The sequence below is a fragment of the Gambusia affinis genome, linkage group LG10 (assembly GCF_019740435.1).
Source record: "Gambusia affinis linkage group LG10, SWU_Gaff_1.0, whole genome shotgun sequence".
Classification (NCBI taxonomy): domain Eukaryota; kingdom Metazoa; phylum Chordata; class Actinopteri; order Cyprinodontiformes; family Poeciliidae; genus Gambusia; species Gambusia affinis.
Window position 1 is genome coordinate 15,020,475 of NC_057877.1, and position 17,197 is coordinate 15,037,671.

General features: G+C 39.0%; 1 protein-coding gene across 1 annotated transcript in view; it reads left to right on the forward strand.

Moving 5' to 3' along the window:
* Window positions 1-17,197, forward strand: part of insrb (insulin receptor b) — an 81,436-nt gene that overhangs the window by 42,442 nt on the left and 21,797 nt on the right. Inside the window, exons 3-4 of the mRNA XM_044129397.1 lie at window positions 12,762-12,967; window positions 13,997-14,115. Coding sequence (XP_043985332.1) covers window positions 12,762-12,967; window positions 13,997-14,115 — 325 coding nt within the window. The remainder of the gene's footprint in view (window positions 1-12,761; window positions 12,968-13,996; window positions 14,116-17,197) is intronic.

Genomic DNA, 17,197 nt, shown 5'->3' on the forward strand with positions numbered 1-17,197 from the left:
GTTTGGATTTACAGATTTGAATCCGTATCTAACCCAGAAGTTTGTTTGTCCATTTGTCCGTCCGTCCAGCTATCCAGTCACCGGATCGTTGTTTTAAACCTCACTGCTGTAGGACACAAGGTTGCTACTACAAAATTTTCCATTGGTGTTCACAGAAAGTGTGAGGAGTCACATTAGAGGAGCCATTCTCCTGGCAGAGGGAGATTCGCATCGTTAACTCACAATTTAAACTTTTTTCCCTAAGTACAGCGAATGAGCTAAAAGCTAAATTAAATTACATTTTGCTTTTGCCACAGAAAAAAGTAATTTTGGCACCTTTTGCATATTTCTGAGGCACGCTGGAGTACTGATGGGTCCACGATATGAATGTTTATGAACTACTGTAAAATAAATTTTGCATCATAGACAAATGCAAACATGCTGTGAGTCTTACATCTGAGCTGGGAATTTGAATCAACTGGGAAAATTGTAATTTCTGCGTCATTCAGTGGAAATCAAAGGAAGAACAAAACAGGGAAGGCTGTTCATGTGCACAAGCTCGATTTTTTTTCTTTTTTCTTTTTTTTTCCCCATCCTTAGGGCCTTTCCAGCGAAATGGCAGCTCCTCCCTGTTACTCGCCGTCTCACACTTTGCAGCGTTGCAGACAGAAAACACACAGCGGAAGGAAAAGGAGCGAGAAGCTTCTGTGCGGAGAGATTCCTGCTAAATTATTAGAGTTACTCATTTCAAACCTGCACATGCGATTCTGTGTGTTTAAAATCAACATGTTTATGTTCAACAGGGACGGAGAGAGAGGGTGCGAGCAGCATAAATTGGTGTTAATTTGGTGTTTTTTCCTTGTGATGGAGGCGAGAGATCAGAGTTGCTGAGAATAATCTGCTTCACGTGTGAAACTAAGGCAGACAGAGGAGAGGAAATGAGCCTCATTGGAGCGTTTTTCTGGGAAATAAGTGATCTAAATGTTTATTTCATGCAATAATCTTCAGAATTTGATGTTTTTTAGGGGCTAACCTGGACATTCAGGCTAAATCTTTTCCTCGTGGTGACCATGTGCTGCACCGTCTGCTCCCATTTCATCCTTTATGCATCGCCCCTTGCACCAACGGTTGCTCTCTGCTTTCAGCGCCTTTTTCAGTTCCATGCACTGCTCAATTCTTCTCTGCCTGTGTATCACTGCGTTCGATTGACTGTCACGTGATGCATCAACCCTCAGCCCGCTTCCTCCCTTCCCATCATGACTGCAGAACACATGTACGACCGTCGGTTTTACATAGACACATAAAATCTCTCGCAAAAGTCTACCTCATCTCATCCCTGTACGCTTACAGCTGGCACACATACCCCCACACTGGCATAATCTCTTATTCTGCGCTCGGCGGCTAATAGTGAGCGCTTACGACAAATCTCTTTAGTCTGCTGGTTATTGGAACTAAGATTTTAATTAGGGGAGGTTTTAGAGCGGCGCGCGCTGCATTAGCATTACAACAGGGGCGTGTTTGAGGGCTGCATGCGGATGCTGAGCCATCATCTTAACCGTCTGACAGACCAGTTGTGGTAAATACAGAACAATAATCCCTGTCTCCATGTGTAAGGTGATGTTTCTGTCCCTCCACACTTTATTCTTATATTTTTCTTCCTGTAAATTTTGGGGGTGCCAGTTGTTTCCAGAAATAACTCCAGTTCCAAAAATGAGGTGGTGGGATGATTGATGGATTCATGCCGCTGCCTGTCAAATGGGCTCGGATTATAATTTGATTTGAAATGAAGTCCTTTTGCGAAGACACGTTCCTGTCTGATGCTGCGTTATCCATTTCATCCCAATCAAACTGGTTTTTAGAGAGCAAATATTTTGTTCGCAAAGCTTTTTTTTTTTTTTAAAGTTAAATCTGAACATTTTGCTCTGTTTAAGCTTGTAAACCTTTAAGCTCTGATGTTTACCACAAATGTCTCACATTTCAACTGATGGAAAATAGAAGCTGGTAAATGAACCAACAAAACAACGAGCACTCAAAAGATGAAGTAATCACTAAGTTTTTCATAAATGTCCTGCTACCATTTGACTGATATTCAGAATCTAACATATTTAGCTGATGACTGACACTCATCACATCAAGTTGGAACTATGTATTTTGTGAAAATCTGAAAATTTTACTTGAAGGGAACCTATTGTACTCAGAAATTGTTGTTCCCGGGTTTATGAATCTACTTTAGAAGAAACTTTGTGGACAAAATGCCTTTAAAGATTTCTGTTGGCTTACTCTGAGCTCTTCTGCTCTAACCTTCTGATTACTTCCCTTTCTTCTGTATCGTCGCTCTTTGACCATATGTATCCACACTCCAGTATGTGTGTGTGTCTGCCTGTGTACTGTAGCTGTGCTCTGTGTGGCGCTTTGAATATGAAATAGGACAGCTAGCATCTGCACTGCAGCCGTCCCGCCCAGGCCACACGCCCTGTGCCCCACTGCACGGCACGGCTGGCCGCTCTGCAGAGACACAGCAGAGACACAGCAGAGACACAGCAGAGACACAGCAGAGACACAGCAGAGACACAGCAGAGACACAGCAGAGACACAGCAGAGACACAGCAGAGAAACAGCCGTCTCGTGTCTTTATGAGCTCTTATCCTATTATACTGTCATTTTCTTGTTTCCTCTGCTTTCAGTTTTACTCGGTGTCTGAAAGGGAAACCACTGTAGAGCTGCAGAGCTGTCAGACACGACATCCTGACAATATAATGCCAGCAAAACACTTTTTGTTTATTAAAATTTATTTGCAATAAATGTGGGATATTTTCTTGCTGGGTTGTTAAATAAATCGTGTGATTAATCTATTGCTGACTGAACAATGATAGATTGGTAAAACATGGCGCTACAGAGCCATTCTATAAATTAGAACATTATTGAAAGTCAACTTATTTTAGTTAATTTATTTATTTACACATTATATAGTGTAATGGCCAGATGGATATTTTTAAGGCTTTACTTTTGTTAAGTATGATCATTTTCCTCTTATATCTAAAACACAATATTTAATATCAGAATATAAGATCATATAAACAAAAAAAGAGTTAAATGAGGAAATGTGGGCCTCAAATATCATATTGTAATTTATGAGTGAATATGTGCTGCGGAAAAGCAGCAGTCTTTGTTCTTTGTGTTATACACAGTTTGTCTTCAAACTCAGTTAATTACTGCGACAATTATTCATGCTTTCACTCTTGACCGTGGAACTTGTTTTGTTGCCAAAGCTGCAGCTGTAGCCAAATGCAGGTTTTCTAATAATTTCATTTTGCTGGAATAAAAATATAGCATTTAATTCTTTCAATTTCTGCATAGCCTTTCAGTTCTTAGAAGTTTGTGTTCGCAGAGAATCTAAAGCAAAAAAAAACCCATGAATTTACCTTATTGCTAAAATAGCACCACTGTATCTTTATGCACAACTGTTACATTTGGTGTTTTTTTGTGACATTGTGCTTCCAACATCAGGCTTAGTTTTCTAAATCTCTTGTCTGCCCGTTTTCCCAAACATTGATGGGTACGGTCACAAATATTTCTCTTATTTCTTTTTGAATTAACAGTGTGTCCATCTTTAACCGTAATAATAATATTAATGTACAGACAAGATTTTGAGATTTAAAAGTTGGCTTGAAACTTTTGCAGTCCACATTCTTCTTTTTACCATACTGTCCAAAACTGCTCATTTGATATTAACTTAGGTTAATTTAAATAAATAAATTCCTACTGTAGTCATTTACTCCGGTATTTTCCAAAAATCTTTCTTTCTTTTCCCATTTTTCTTCTCATCACTCGTTTTTGACCATTTTTTTTTTAAAACATACTATTACACAACTCATTTCCTGTCGGATATCTGTTAGATCATTTAGTGGCTCAGTTGGCTTGCTAGTCAAGCTCTAATGTCAAGAAAAGCTGTAGTGTGTCTTTTTATAGCTTAATCAAAATAGCGCTGCATTAACAGTCAGTCTGGTATCCCTGAGTCTTCAGAACCGAGAGAACTAAAAGCCCCTGACATGTAAAACAGACAGGAAGGACAGAGAGGAGGATAGATGGAGTAAGGAGGGAGGGAATATATGACAACCATTCCTCTGGTAAGCATTTCCTCTGTGTAACACAGACACAAAAAAGCTGTGTTTGCTCTTTTTCGCCTGGTGTTTGTGTAGTGAACATGAAGATATGCTAATAATAATAATAATGATAACAATTAATAATAATAATAATAATAGAGCATTTGAAAAGAAACAAAAAACATTGGGGATGCCTCAATGGTGATTAGGCCCACATTAATACTTTAAAATGATTAAGAAGAAGAAAAGAACAGGGAAATTGGTCGTTGATTTTAATTGGATGACGATCACTTTGATGTCATCATCATGTCTGACCTCAAAAAATCTATTTTCAGCGAGCTGTTGAAAATGTGAGAAGCACAACAGGTTTAAGAAGTTACTTGAAACAATTCTTTGTTTTCTTTTAGTCTCTATTTTCGCGTGGTGATCACTTATGGCGTGATATTTCTGTATTTCAGTTGCTAAGAGGAGTTGAAACTTCAGCACTGTTTGTGTCTACATATATATAGTTCTTATTATTTTTGGCCCAAAGACCCATTTCTGCTCTCTCCCCTGAAACGGATAATTTCTCTAGAGCCACAAAACCTAAACAACGCTTTGAGAAGACTTTTAGTTTTAAACAAATTAATGAATTTGAAAACTAGGACAGTGGTTCAACTAGAAGAATGAAATCCTTTGTCTTGTGGGGATGAATCCGAATGATTATTATACGCCACCTAAATAAACAAACAAACTGAGCAACAAGTAGAAATAGACAGTTTTGCAGGATTAGTTGGCATTTTGACAGAGAGCTCAGTATATTAACTTGAACAACACAGAGGATTCATCAGTAGTATAAAGCAGTAGGCAGATGTAAGACTGGGTACCTACTGTCTCTCATTAAGTCCTAATGAAGCTGTTTGATGTCTCCATGGCTTGATAAATCCTGGCCACCTGGACCTGATGACAGCCTCCCCATGATGCTGAGTTTTCCGAGGCGTCCTCTTCTGTTTGTGTGAGTGTGTGATTGATGGTTTGTGTGCCATGTGCAGAAGAATCATGAAGATGTGATGCAGGTGCCTCACTCTGCAGATGGATGTTCACCTGCTGCTTCCCGCCATCATTCCTTTCCTGTCAATAAACTGTCCAATCAGTGAAGTGTGTCGGACCTGGTCGTCTGCGTGTGTGCGTGTGTGTGTGTGTGTTTGTTTCCAAAGGAGAAAAACAAATCTGCAAAGACGTCAGCAGTATGTTTCGGCTCGTTTGTGTGTGTGTGTGTGTGTGTGAGCTTTTGGTTGTGTGACAAAATTAAAGACGAGACAGAGAGTGGGAGAGGGTGGGGTGTTTGGTGAGGAACACTGATGTCGAGTGGAGGGGCTTTCGGGAGAAAAGGTGATGCTGTGCAAAGGGTTTTAGGTGAAACATCAGAGGAGGTGCGGCGGGGAATATTCCAGGCTAGAACAAGTCCAGCAGGATGAAAAGGAAGAGTGTTTCTGTGTGATGAAATCCAAGACACAAATGATGACTAGGGAATCTAAAAAATGCTTGGTGGAGAACATTCAGCTAATCACTGCAGACGGTCCGTGTCTGAACTCATTTCCATGGTAACAGGATGGGCCAGCAGGCCTGGCCAGCGCAGAAGAAGACAGACGGGGAAATCGATGAGCAGAAATACAAAGCAGCTTAACTTTATTAAGCTAGATTCATTCTTTCATTCGGTTAATTTCTTCATGTGTTCATATGTGTGTCATATTTGACCTAATAAAGTGACTTGTATTGCATTTTGTTTTATTTTGCATCCTCTTATCTAGGTTGTGAAAACTGAAAACATAGCTGACCAAGCTGTGGTGGAGTTTAGAGATTTCTTACAGTATCAATATGACAAATATTTTATGCGTCAGTCAGAAACTTTCCCCTTTTTATGTTTTAATGACTCTGATGTAAAGTCGGTATCATTTGTACGTATTTTGATGATAAAGGTTGCGTATGATACAGTGGTAAACTATTAAATCCTTTGTGCTCTTGGTGTTTTTTACAGTGAGGGATTGAGACGCAAGACAATATCTGGATTATCTGTATATCTACATATTATTTGGCAGCTTACTCTGCATAAAAACAAAATCTTCAGTTACAAAAGGGTTCTAGGACAAAATCTAACTTCTGTTCTATATTTGTGCTACCAGCTGGTTATGTGCCAGCTAAAAAAATAACTTTTTAAAGGTATTTTAAATTGATCCAAACATTTTTTTTTTTTTAGATTTAAACTAAATCATATAATATCAACGCCTAAATTTAATAGTAGTACTAATTAAAATAACTGAGATATTTATTCTGAGACGGCAGCTTGTTATTTAACTGGGTTTGCTGCCCTGGGCTCTATTTATTTGCCCAACTCTCATAACTCCTTCGCCGTCTTCGCTTGCCGATCAGTGCAACCAGGAGAAACTCAACTCTTCTTACTCCCATTTAACTAAAAGGGAGTTTAAATGACAGGTGGTGAACAACAAAGACTCATGTGGTTTTTAAACCCACAAACTGTCACTAACTTTCCTTTTAGACTGTTTACACGTTTAACCCTCGATAGGCTGCAGAGATGGACAGAACGTCACTGTTTATGTTGGAAAGCTGCAGGAGATGTTGATGCAGGTATGCAGATACATAGATGGGTGTGATTACTTACACTGCTAGGAGTGAAGAGGCAAACATTGATCTTTTTCACCTGTTTGATTTGTGAAGTGTGAAAGAGTCGAGTTTTGTTCAGTTTTGACCCAGGTTAAGTGTCAGGTCCAATTAGAATCCAGGCTATTCAGGCAGGAGGATAGACAGACCTTAAAACGACAGTAAACCTCATGTCAGAGCGTTCTCCCCTTTCCTTTTACAACCTGTACTGTTTGTGACAGGTTTATGTCTTTTGGATGCACCTAAAGCTTGACTATTTGTTTTGCCGTCTCAGCCGAGATTCAGTGCATGTCCATGTCTGCATGCGATCACCAGCTGGCTGCACGCGACATGGTCAGTGAAGCCATTTAAACTGGATAAACGTCCTGTCCAAACATTTGCCTGTGGGGATTCGGTGTGACTCAAACACTCATAAAGAGAGATCACAGAGTGCTGTTGTCAGCGTGTTGATGACAGATCTATAGTAGGATATAAATGAAGCTGGTTAAGAAGGAAACACTCACCTCTTAGTTTATAAGTAGTGAGGCAGCGCTGCTTCTAAGTAAACGCTCTCCTCTTCCTGAGAACTTATCTCCATGTCATGGCTTTTGTTTTTATTGCACTAAAACCTCAGTTTTGAAGATTCTTTTGTTATTAGACACGTAGTTATTTTCTAACTCTCCATGCGTATCTGACACTTGTACGTCTGTCTTCGTCAGAGGTCTTCAGCTGTGACACCTATGACGAAGATGGACGTACACAATCAAAACATATCAAGTATGTCTGAAGAGATGGGAGAAAAAAAATTGTCTTTCAGACATTATCCTATATAAATAAATTTAATAAATTTCATCAATAGACACCAAGAGCTCTTTTTTTTCAAATTCCTAATGTTTTAAAACTAATAAAATGATTAGGAAGGCCAGTTTGCGTATTTACTTTGGGTCAGTCCTCCTTGAGGATTGTGATTTACACGCTAATATATTATGCAGCTCTTGTCCATTAGCCTGGATGGACAGAGCTCTGACTCCATTTGAGTGGCGGTGGTGAGAAAAAGATGGATCACATTTTATAAAGGAGCTGATGTTACTTTCACTTTAAAATGTATGAGGTCTGTATGTTCCTCCGACTCCCTTCCTTCAAGTCTTACCTGATCTGCTTAATTTCTCTCAGCTGTTTTTTATCTTTCTCATCACAAAGAATCGTTTCCCTGAGTGTGTGTGTTGATTCATGTTTGCATCCATAAAGGTGTTTCTGATGCTATCACCCTCTGGCTCCCGGCGATCCGAGCGTTTCTGTTTACACTCCTCCTCCTCTGTTTCTCTCCTCAACCATCTCAGGGCAAATTACTTACAATGGATCAGTCCGAGCATTTATAGCAAAGCTTTGGAAGTTTAGGACTCCCACCGTGGCCAAATATAGTAAATGTGAATCCAGCTGTGTGTGTGTGTTTAAAAAAAGAAAGAAATTGAGTCGAGGGGGAGGGACGAACATGCATGTGCACGTTTTCTCCTGAGTAAACGGCTCTGGAGTAAAAACAAATTAAAAAGCGTGTTTGTTGTTGTTTGGCAGTGTTGTCTAAAGGCACTTCTGCCTTTAGACAACACTGCCAATTAAAGGGGAGGGCTTTTTTTTTCTGCGTAAAGAGCAGAAAGCGTTGCCGTTTGTGACGGCGTTTTGATTGGCTGCTTGGCTTCTCCCACGTTCCTTCTCCGGGGTAGAGAGCAGTCGGGGTTCTTTACTGCCACGGTCAAACGAAAGGTAAACACAGCACACCTTTGATCGGGCTTTGCGTTTAAGCTCCTTCCTGGAACAGACAGCGTGTGTTTGTGTGTGTGGGGGGAGAGAAGGTGAGCAATTAATGAAATGACACACTGAGGTTTAACATGAGGCGTGTGCTTTGCTTAAGGAACAAAATCTATCCAGGATGCTACAGCTGCCACCTCCTCTTGTTGTTGAAGTGCAACTGAAATTCCTCCTGCATCCATCCATCCGTTCACTCACTCACTCACCCATCCATCCCCTCCCTCCCTCCTTAATCCTGCCTGCCTGCATGAAAACAAAACAAGGCGTTACATGAATGAAAGTGGGAGGGGCTGAGTGGCCTAGAAAGGCAGGCAGATAGAGCAGCAGATAGTGGTGCAGGGCAGGGTGAGGCGGTGGTGAGGAGGAGGAGGGGATGAATGAACGAGTGAGCTGACTGGAGCGTGTTTGGCACAGCAGCTAGCTTGTGTAGCCTGATGCAAGGCTGAGCAGAATTGGGAGTAATCTTGCAGCAGTAGTGGTGTTATTAGGCCTGTGTTGGCATTATAACCTTAAAGCAGAAACACCACCAGCTTCACAATGAGATTACAGCTGTGGGATCTGCTTATTTAAAATGCAGCTTTGGTTTTTCTATAAAACTCAAACAGTAGCTGAGAAAAAGGTTGAAACTCATCAGCATAAGAAAAATATGTACTAACACTGTAAATCCTGCTGTTAACAATCATAAAGTAATGTGCTAATAAATGGTTTACATCTCTCATAGTGTTAATTAGAGTATTAACACCAGCATTTAAATGAATAAATTATAATATGTGATCTAATGATTTTTATCTATAAAAGACAGAAGCCAATATTACCTTCTGGCAGGTGAAATAATGTAATTGCACTGCTTGGATCTGGTAGGATCATAGTTCAGACAAATGTGACCTATGTCTGACTTTTCATGGCGGTCATAATAAATTTATTATAATTATACTAATATGACTTAAATAATGCATTAATATCGTGCCTGTTTGTTTTGCTTAATATAAAACAATATGACTTAAAGTATAAATAATAAAAAGATGTATGATACAGTATTTGTTAAACGTTTCTCTACAAATACATGCTGTTGCCTATAAATCGTGGTGCTTTACTCAGTGTTGCCACCCTGTATGCATGTGATTCTGGCCCGTTCCTCTGTACCACCAACAGTCCCTCGCAGTGAGTTATTACCCTGACCCGTACATCACCTTATTCTAATCCCACCTTCTAAAACTAAATCTAGCTCCTAAAAGCTGGTGTCTGCTCAGACTTTGTTCCCAGTCGTTTAAAAGAAAAAACCTGCCCACATATTTAGGGGCTTTCACTTCCCAAAGGAAGAGTCTTATTACACATTGTAGCACTTTGTCTGTTTCAATCATAAGATGTAGTTTTACTTATTAAATTGCATATTAAAAACATCTTTTTCACCAAATCCAGTAAAGCAAGGAGAGATTATTTGCATAGCACATTTCAGTTAAAAGACAATTAAATGATTTAAATCAGAGGTTGTGTTAGCTCATTAGCTATGATTGTAGCTTGATTGAATGCAACTGAGGCAGTTTCATCGTTTTATTCAGATGTGTAGCCAAGGGACTCAGAGAGAAGTTGCAGGACTCTGGCCTCTAGGAATGCAGTTTGCGACCACTGATTTTACCGATAGTAAAAGTCTTAAAGTCACCATGTTTCTAGTTGTTATAGTTTCCTATCTGTAAGTTAAAAATATTATACGTCATATTTGAATTTCAATCTAGCAACAAATATTTTTTTCAGTTCACTTTAACTTTATTTGGTTTATTCATATTCCAGCAACAACAATTAATTAGTCACTTTTTACTTTTTAAACAAACCAGACTCTATGTCTAGATATTATCAGTGTTAATATATTATATAGATATTGACATACAGCATTTCATATATCTCCTGCTGTTGCTCCTCTAAAGCAGCGGCTTTGGATTCATCTACCCGGACATGTTTGGCTCCTTCGCTGCGTCTACCGCCCCTCGGCCTCTGCCCCAGCAGGGCCAGGGTTAAACCTGGGCGGCTCTCTTCCCCAACATGGAAGAGACCACAGAACAGTTGCCTCCCCCAGCCAGCAAACACATTGGCTGAAGCCGAGGGTGGATCTGGAGCGGAGCGGATCTCCGGCGCGGATCCTGGATCTGGAGCCGGACCAGGGATGCCCCTCCCCGCTCTGTTACGCGACGACGCCGTGGTCGCAGCACGTACGCATACAAACAGATGAGAGAGAGCAGGGTAGGGCTGTGCATTTCTCTTTGTCGGAGACGGCTGTGCTGAAGTGGGTTCACAGCTCGTAGTAAAGGAATAGCAGAGGAATGAAGAACTACCCCAGAGGCTGAGCATAGTGTGGTTTTCCCTCTACTCATTGCTGCTCTTTTTCACCCTTATTATCCCACCAACTCCCTGCCCCCCTGCCTGCAGCAACCCCGTTTGCTTCTTTACCCAGGCAGTACAATGGGCAGCCTTCCAAGCAGAAAGAGGGGGTCCTAACCATGTCTTTGGTAATAAATGGATGAGGCTAAGTCCTCACAAACAGTGGCTGCTGCTGCAATTTTCAGCTCTTTGTCGGTGGTACTATAATTTTTGACTAAATTATAAAAGTATTTTATTTAACAGATTAAGATGACTTTTTATTGCTGTTTGACCCGGATCTGTTTTCTGAGACACTCTGGTTCTGTTGTTTCTTCATATCAAAATTGGCGGCAGGAGAATCAATCAAGTAATTGTATGATAAATTAAAATGAGCTCATTAATATCTAATGATTATTTTTTGAAGGGGACTTCATAATCCATTTTATTTTAATTATGATGTCAGTGGGGATTTTTTCCACGTTTCATTTATCGCTTTTGGTTGTTGTTTTTATTTTCGGTATTTAAAATATCTTCCAACTCCAGTGTTAAGCATTACAAAATTAAAGTTTATTGGCCTTTGACAGTAAAACCTTGAACATGGCCTATGTTGTGATCCAAACGGGATTAATTCTGTCATTATGGTGATGGATATAACTGCGTTAAATTAGAAATACACATTTGCAAGGCCAGATGAACATTTTCCCTGAATGTAACTTCAGTTAAAGCTGTGAGTATTGCTGGGAAAATGGAAAAATTAAAGAAAATCCCCAAGGACATGGAGATAAACCTGGGGCAATCCATCCACAACTACAATGGATTGATTTAGATCAGTCCATGTACTCATGTTAAAATGGCCCAGGCTAAGTCCAAATCAATTTCACAATCTTGACAACTGAGAATTGAACGTTGCTCTTCACATTCACTTGTGTGAAAAGGATCTTCAGTTTTTTTTTTCTTTTTATGCAAAGAAGAACAAAAAATCTACTCTAAAATACCAGCAGCTATAACTAACGTGACGAGTGGCTGTGCAAGGAAAGGACAGATGAGGTCTGAGTACAAATTCACCCCACAATTTTCAGATTGTTAACTGTTAAAGGTTTTTTTGCATTTCAAATTTATGTCTCACTATACATCTGCTTGCATGCAACTTTTCTTTGTGGTTCATTTAAAAAAAATTAAAATAAAAAATCTTCCTTTTGAAGTTCAGTTTCCTCCCGGAGGAGATGGACACTCCACACACATCAGGCCTGGCAGATCGTTTTGACAATCAGTCTCTCTGACCAAATGGTGAAATGAAAGCTGCCATTAGCTAGCAACACATAATCTTCAGGCTTTCAGCCGTTCAGGTTGTTTCCATGGCGCTGCAGCTGCTGCTGTTGACCTGCCGACTGTAAACTGTGGTCACTAAATCTCTCCGCGGATGTCAGAACAGCAGCGGTGTTTGTGCGGTTAAATCTTTGAAGGTCTTTACAGCTGCAGCATTTCTGCTTTTGTTTTTGATCTCTGATTAGTGCTGGTACTGAACTTGTGAGCTTCAGAGCAATTTAATTTAAACCACATTAATCTATCTGTGATGTTTTTTACCCCTGTAGGGAGCGTTGCTTTACACTGAAGTCCTGTTTAGGTAGTGAGGTTCTGTTAGTGTGGGTAGATATGTAAATACAGGCTAATGAGAGCTTTCATTGGAGCTTAATATCAATCACTGCAGCAGTAATGTCTGTGGCATTTCTGAGAGGTGAGCTTTAAACTGAGCTTGTGTATTTGTGCACAAATGCAAAAAATGTTTTCACTCAGTTTCCTCACACTACAATAAAAGTGTTGTAGGTCTGTTCTGCCTGTGTGGCTTGATATTAACCAACTTCTTCCTCTTCTGCTTTTCCGCAGCATGCGATAACTGTAAAAATGGCGCATGCAGCCGTCAGGGCCAGTGCTGCCACGATCAGTGCCTGGGTGGCTGCTCGGAGCCGGGGAACGCCACCAGCTGTGTGGCCTGCAGGAACCTCCGGCATGGAAACATCTGCGTGGACAAATGCCCTCCTGGATACTACGTCTTTCAAGGCTGGCGCTGTGTCAGCTTCTCTTTCTGCCAGGTTTGTAGCAGCTGAGATTTCTGTCACCAAATCCCATTACTGAGGTATTCTGATTTGTCTGAAGTGGGGTTCTGTGAAGTAGTTTAAAGCAGGTAGTGTTTTATTGCTTTCGCTTTGTAGGACTTCTGATGTACGTTGTCATAGCTGGAAACTTTAAAAACAATTCAGATTTTTACAAATTTTATAGTGTTTCATACCACCTTTGTGTTGTTGATTTTTACAAGGTATCACTTTTGTGTCAGACAGCTCTGAAGATGACCTTCTGGAGTCAGATGCAAAGTGTTTTATTTGCTCTAATCTGGCTTTAATAATTGTCTAATCAATAAATGTCATTATACCAAAAAGATTTAACAAGTAGGGATGAAAGTATATATTAATTTTCTAAATTTCCTAGGACAGAACAGAATAGTATAGAATAGGAAACAGAGGATCTGATACATACAGGTTAAACACAGAAGTTCCAAAAGTTTTAGAAAATGCATAAAAATCAAGATTAAAAATAACAACACTTATATCAATAACAACATACTGTACAAGATTATAACATAAAAATACTGTGCAGTTATTAGAATATAAATATTGTACTTACAATCCAAAGGATGTACAACTGAGTGAGATGACGTTTATAAAATGTCAATAACATGGATTTGTTTTGGACTTTAAAAAACACAGCAGACATTTTACAGTCAGTATACAAAGACAGCAGAAATCTTATTAAAAATGTGTAAAAAAAAACAACAACAAAAAAAAACAAAAAACAACACAAACAAAAAACTGTGTAATAACTGTGCTAACGCCAGCACGGATGTAAACATTGATTTTATTGGGGAGCAGCTGCTGGGAGGAATGATGATGAACAAGAACAAGATGAGACCACATCCATATTTTGGGGGAAAACTAAGACTCGACACATTTTTTTCTGGGATCAGAAGCCATTTTAATTAATTCAGTGTAATAGAAAGTCTTTTTAGCCACCAAAATAGATTAGGTGGACTGATTTATTTATTTATTTATTTTTTTGTCTTGCAGGACCTTCACAACCAGTGTAAGAAATCTAAAAACCTGGATGCCAACTGCCATGAGTACGTCATCCACAACGGGGCCTGCATTCAGGAGTGTCCTTCTGGATACAGCAGCAACTCCACTACGTAAGTCTGGCTCACCAAAAGCTCACATGCAAACACGTCTCGAAGGTCACCATCAACAAAAGAGAAACAAATGTGTGGTGGTTAGTGAGCACAATTACATTTGTACACAGACGTACAAGGGCGTTGTTGAGTAGAGAGATCTATTATCTGAGTAAAGAATGCGGCTGATTCTTCTCCTCCTTCGGGGAATTTTAATTTATTTCTCCACTTTTTGTCATTTGTTCGCTCATCAGTGAAATCAATCTTTTAGGCTTAAAAATGTGAAGGGCTTCTGCAGTAGGGTTATTGATATAGTGAATGTCAATCTGCAATTTTTCATTGCATACAACTAACTTGCCATCTTTGGTTTTGTATCAAAGAATATGGCTCATAGCATTCAGATTGCAGCAAAAAGTTCAATTTTACAAGTCACAAACTAAACGTTATACCATTTGACCTAACAAACTAATATTGAACTGGAAGCACCCAATATGGAGTTTCTAGTCATTACTTTATATCAAAGTTCTCAAATAAGCCCATTTCGTTCTCATAGTTTCCAGTATATTTTAATGGTTACAAAGGCTAATTAAGTCCTAATTCAATTATTTGCCATTTAATTAATAAGGACACGTCTGATGTAACAAGAAGGCAATTTATCCTGGTAAACAGTCTCTGTGCTGTTTATGACTCAAAATGCAAACTGGATATATTATTAAAATTTTATTTTAAAGAACAATCAGCTGTCATTTTATAAACGTGTTCATGCAATGTTATATCCTGTTCAGGTAGTTTATTGTGTATGAGGAGTTTAACATTACTTACTTCCTGGTGGAAGGACACTTGTGTTGTCAAACGGAACCTGCTTTAATAATCTGTCAAGAAGCTGTTTATTTAGTGTGATTGGATGTTTCATATGGTTGTTTTGTATGGCATGGTTTATCATAGTGATTTGAAAAATCAGTTTAAAGGGTCATAAACACTTTTTATCCTACCGGAAAAGATTATGTCTGTGCTTAAGATGACGGGAGTAGAATATACCAGAGAGGTGGAAAATTGAAGGAACTGATAAAGAGCCACATAACGAGGCCTTTATCCTACTACTTGACATCACCGATGCAAAATCACTCTAAAAAAATCATCATCCTATACCTGCTTCTTTTGAGCTCACCGTTTGATCTGCATTCCAATAATCAGGAGCATTCTTACTTGTTGCAAAGGAAAATCCCTGTCATGCTTATTTAGCCTCACTGGCTCTTGCTAAACCAGGGAGATGCGTGTTTGTTTAGAAGCCAAGTATGTGTTTTGGAAACCACTCCTGTTTACATGCTCACTAAACGCATGCATGACGCTTGAGCAACGAGTATAACATACTTTCCAGCAGGAGGAATGAAATATTCATGTGACTAAATCATTAATGTGAGCTATTGTAAGACGCGACAGTCACACCAACTAAAGACGACAACCTGAGATCAATACGAAAAGACGGGGACAGGTTTGTGTTTCACGAAGCCTCTTGGTCTGCAGCTCTCTGACAAGATTTATTGATGCCATTCTTATTTTTCAGTGTGGTTTGCGCTGATGTTTTTTGCATATATTTTTCAGATAAAGTCTTCACTAACGTTGTAAATACGGATTAGATGCAGCGGATGTGTGTTTTTTGTGAGTATCACTCACCAAACTGTACACTGAGAAAGATGACCTCTGCGTCTTAAAGGTCAGAGCCCAAGTCCTCCATAAGAGGGAGAGTAGAGCCTCACAGCCAGGGCTGCAGAGTGACATTAAGACAATGCAGTGCTGGCATTAAGACCACTTAAAAACTAACACAAGTCAAACCTGGATTGATTTATTTTTCACTATTTGCACATTTTTTTAAACCTCAGTTTGTCATTTATGAATCCTTTCTTAATGGTTTTGGTTTTCCCCCAAAATATTGTGATTTTGTCATCATCAATCCATAATGATGGATCAGTTTATTGATAAACTGATCAATAAACTGATCAGTTTATTGATGCCAACTGATCAGTTACAATCTTGTGATGTCATTGAGACTGTTGTTGCCATGGAAATCCATGTTTCATTAAATAGATGTTGTCAGTGTACATCTGTTACTGTAAAAAAAGAGATATGAGTTTGTTTTTTAGGATTTCTTACAGTTGTTTTGTCAGCATTTGTATCTCTCTGTCAACACATCAGCTGTGAAGAACGAAATTAATAAGAGTTTTCCCTGCTTCACTGTTTCTCAAAGCAAAGCAGACACTATAATTGGTGTTTTTCTTTTTTAATTGATTGGTTTGACTATTTACACAGAATATAATTTAAAGTGCTTTAAATTAAAATCAAGCAACTACAAGGAAAAACAGTTGCATTGAAAAGGAGAAAAACAATCATAGGATAAAGCATGATTAAAATAAAATAATACAAGCATGCACCTATTTTTCAGTTTTCACTGAAAAGCCTTTATTCTGGACTTATATGGATTTAGCAACAGACTTTATGTGAATTGTAAAATTGAGTTACAGTATAACAACACCCAGGTTTCTTTATGGCTTGTGCTCATTGAGGTGAAGTAAGTGGAAATCTCTCACTTTGTACTGAAAACAAAGATGGTTGTCATTTTCCTAGCATTAAGCTGAAGGAAACTCTTACCGCTACCTATTGGTATTTTGACCCCACTGATGCAGTAACTGTAAGGAACTATAGTCATGTGGTGACACAGAAATATGAAGCTACGATTCACCAGGATGGTGAGAAATGCCGTAGTGCTCCATAATCCGGGCTGGGTGGAGAATATTGATCAAACTACTTTTAATTAAAATTATTTTCATTTTGTTGTGTTTTTGGATTGTACAGCACTTTGTATCAACTGTGGTTGTTTTAAAGTGCTTTATAAATAAAGCTGGTATGGTATGGTATGGTATATTAAATGGATGTTACCAAGAACAGCATCCTGAGAAACCTTATGCATGATTTCTACTCATATTTGTAATATGTCCAAGACCTGGACCACAATATGGGAAAATCTAATTTTTCCTGTTCATATTTAAGTTGTAATTAAGTGTTGAATGCAACACTGACATTCAGTAGAGCGACAGGAAGTAGAGTT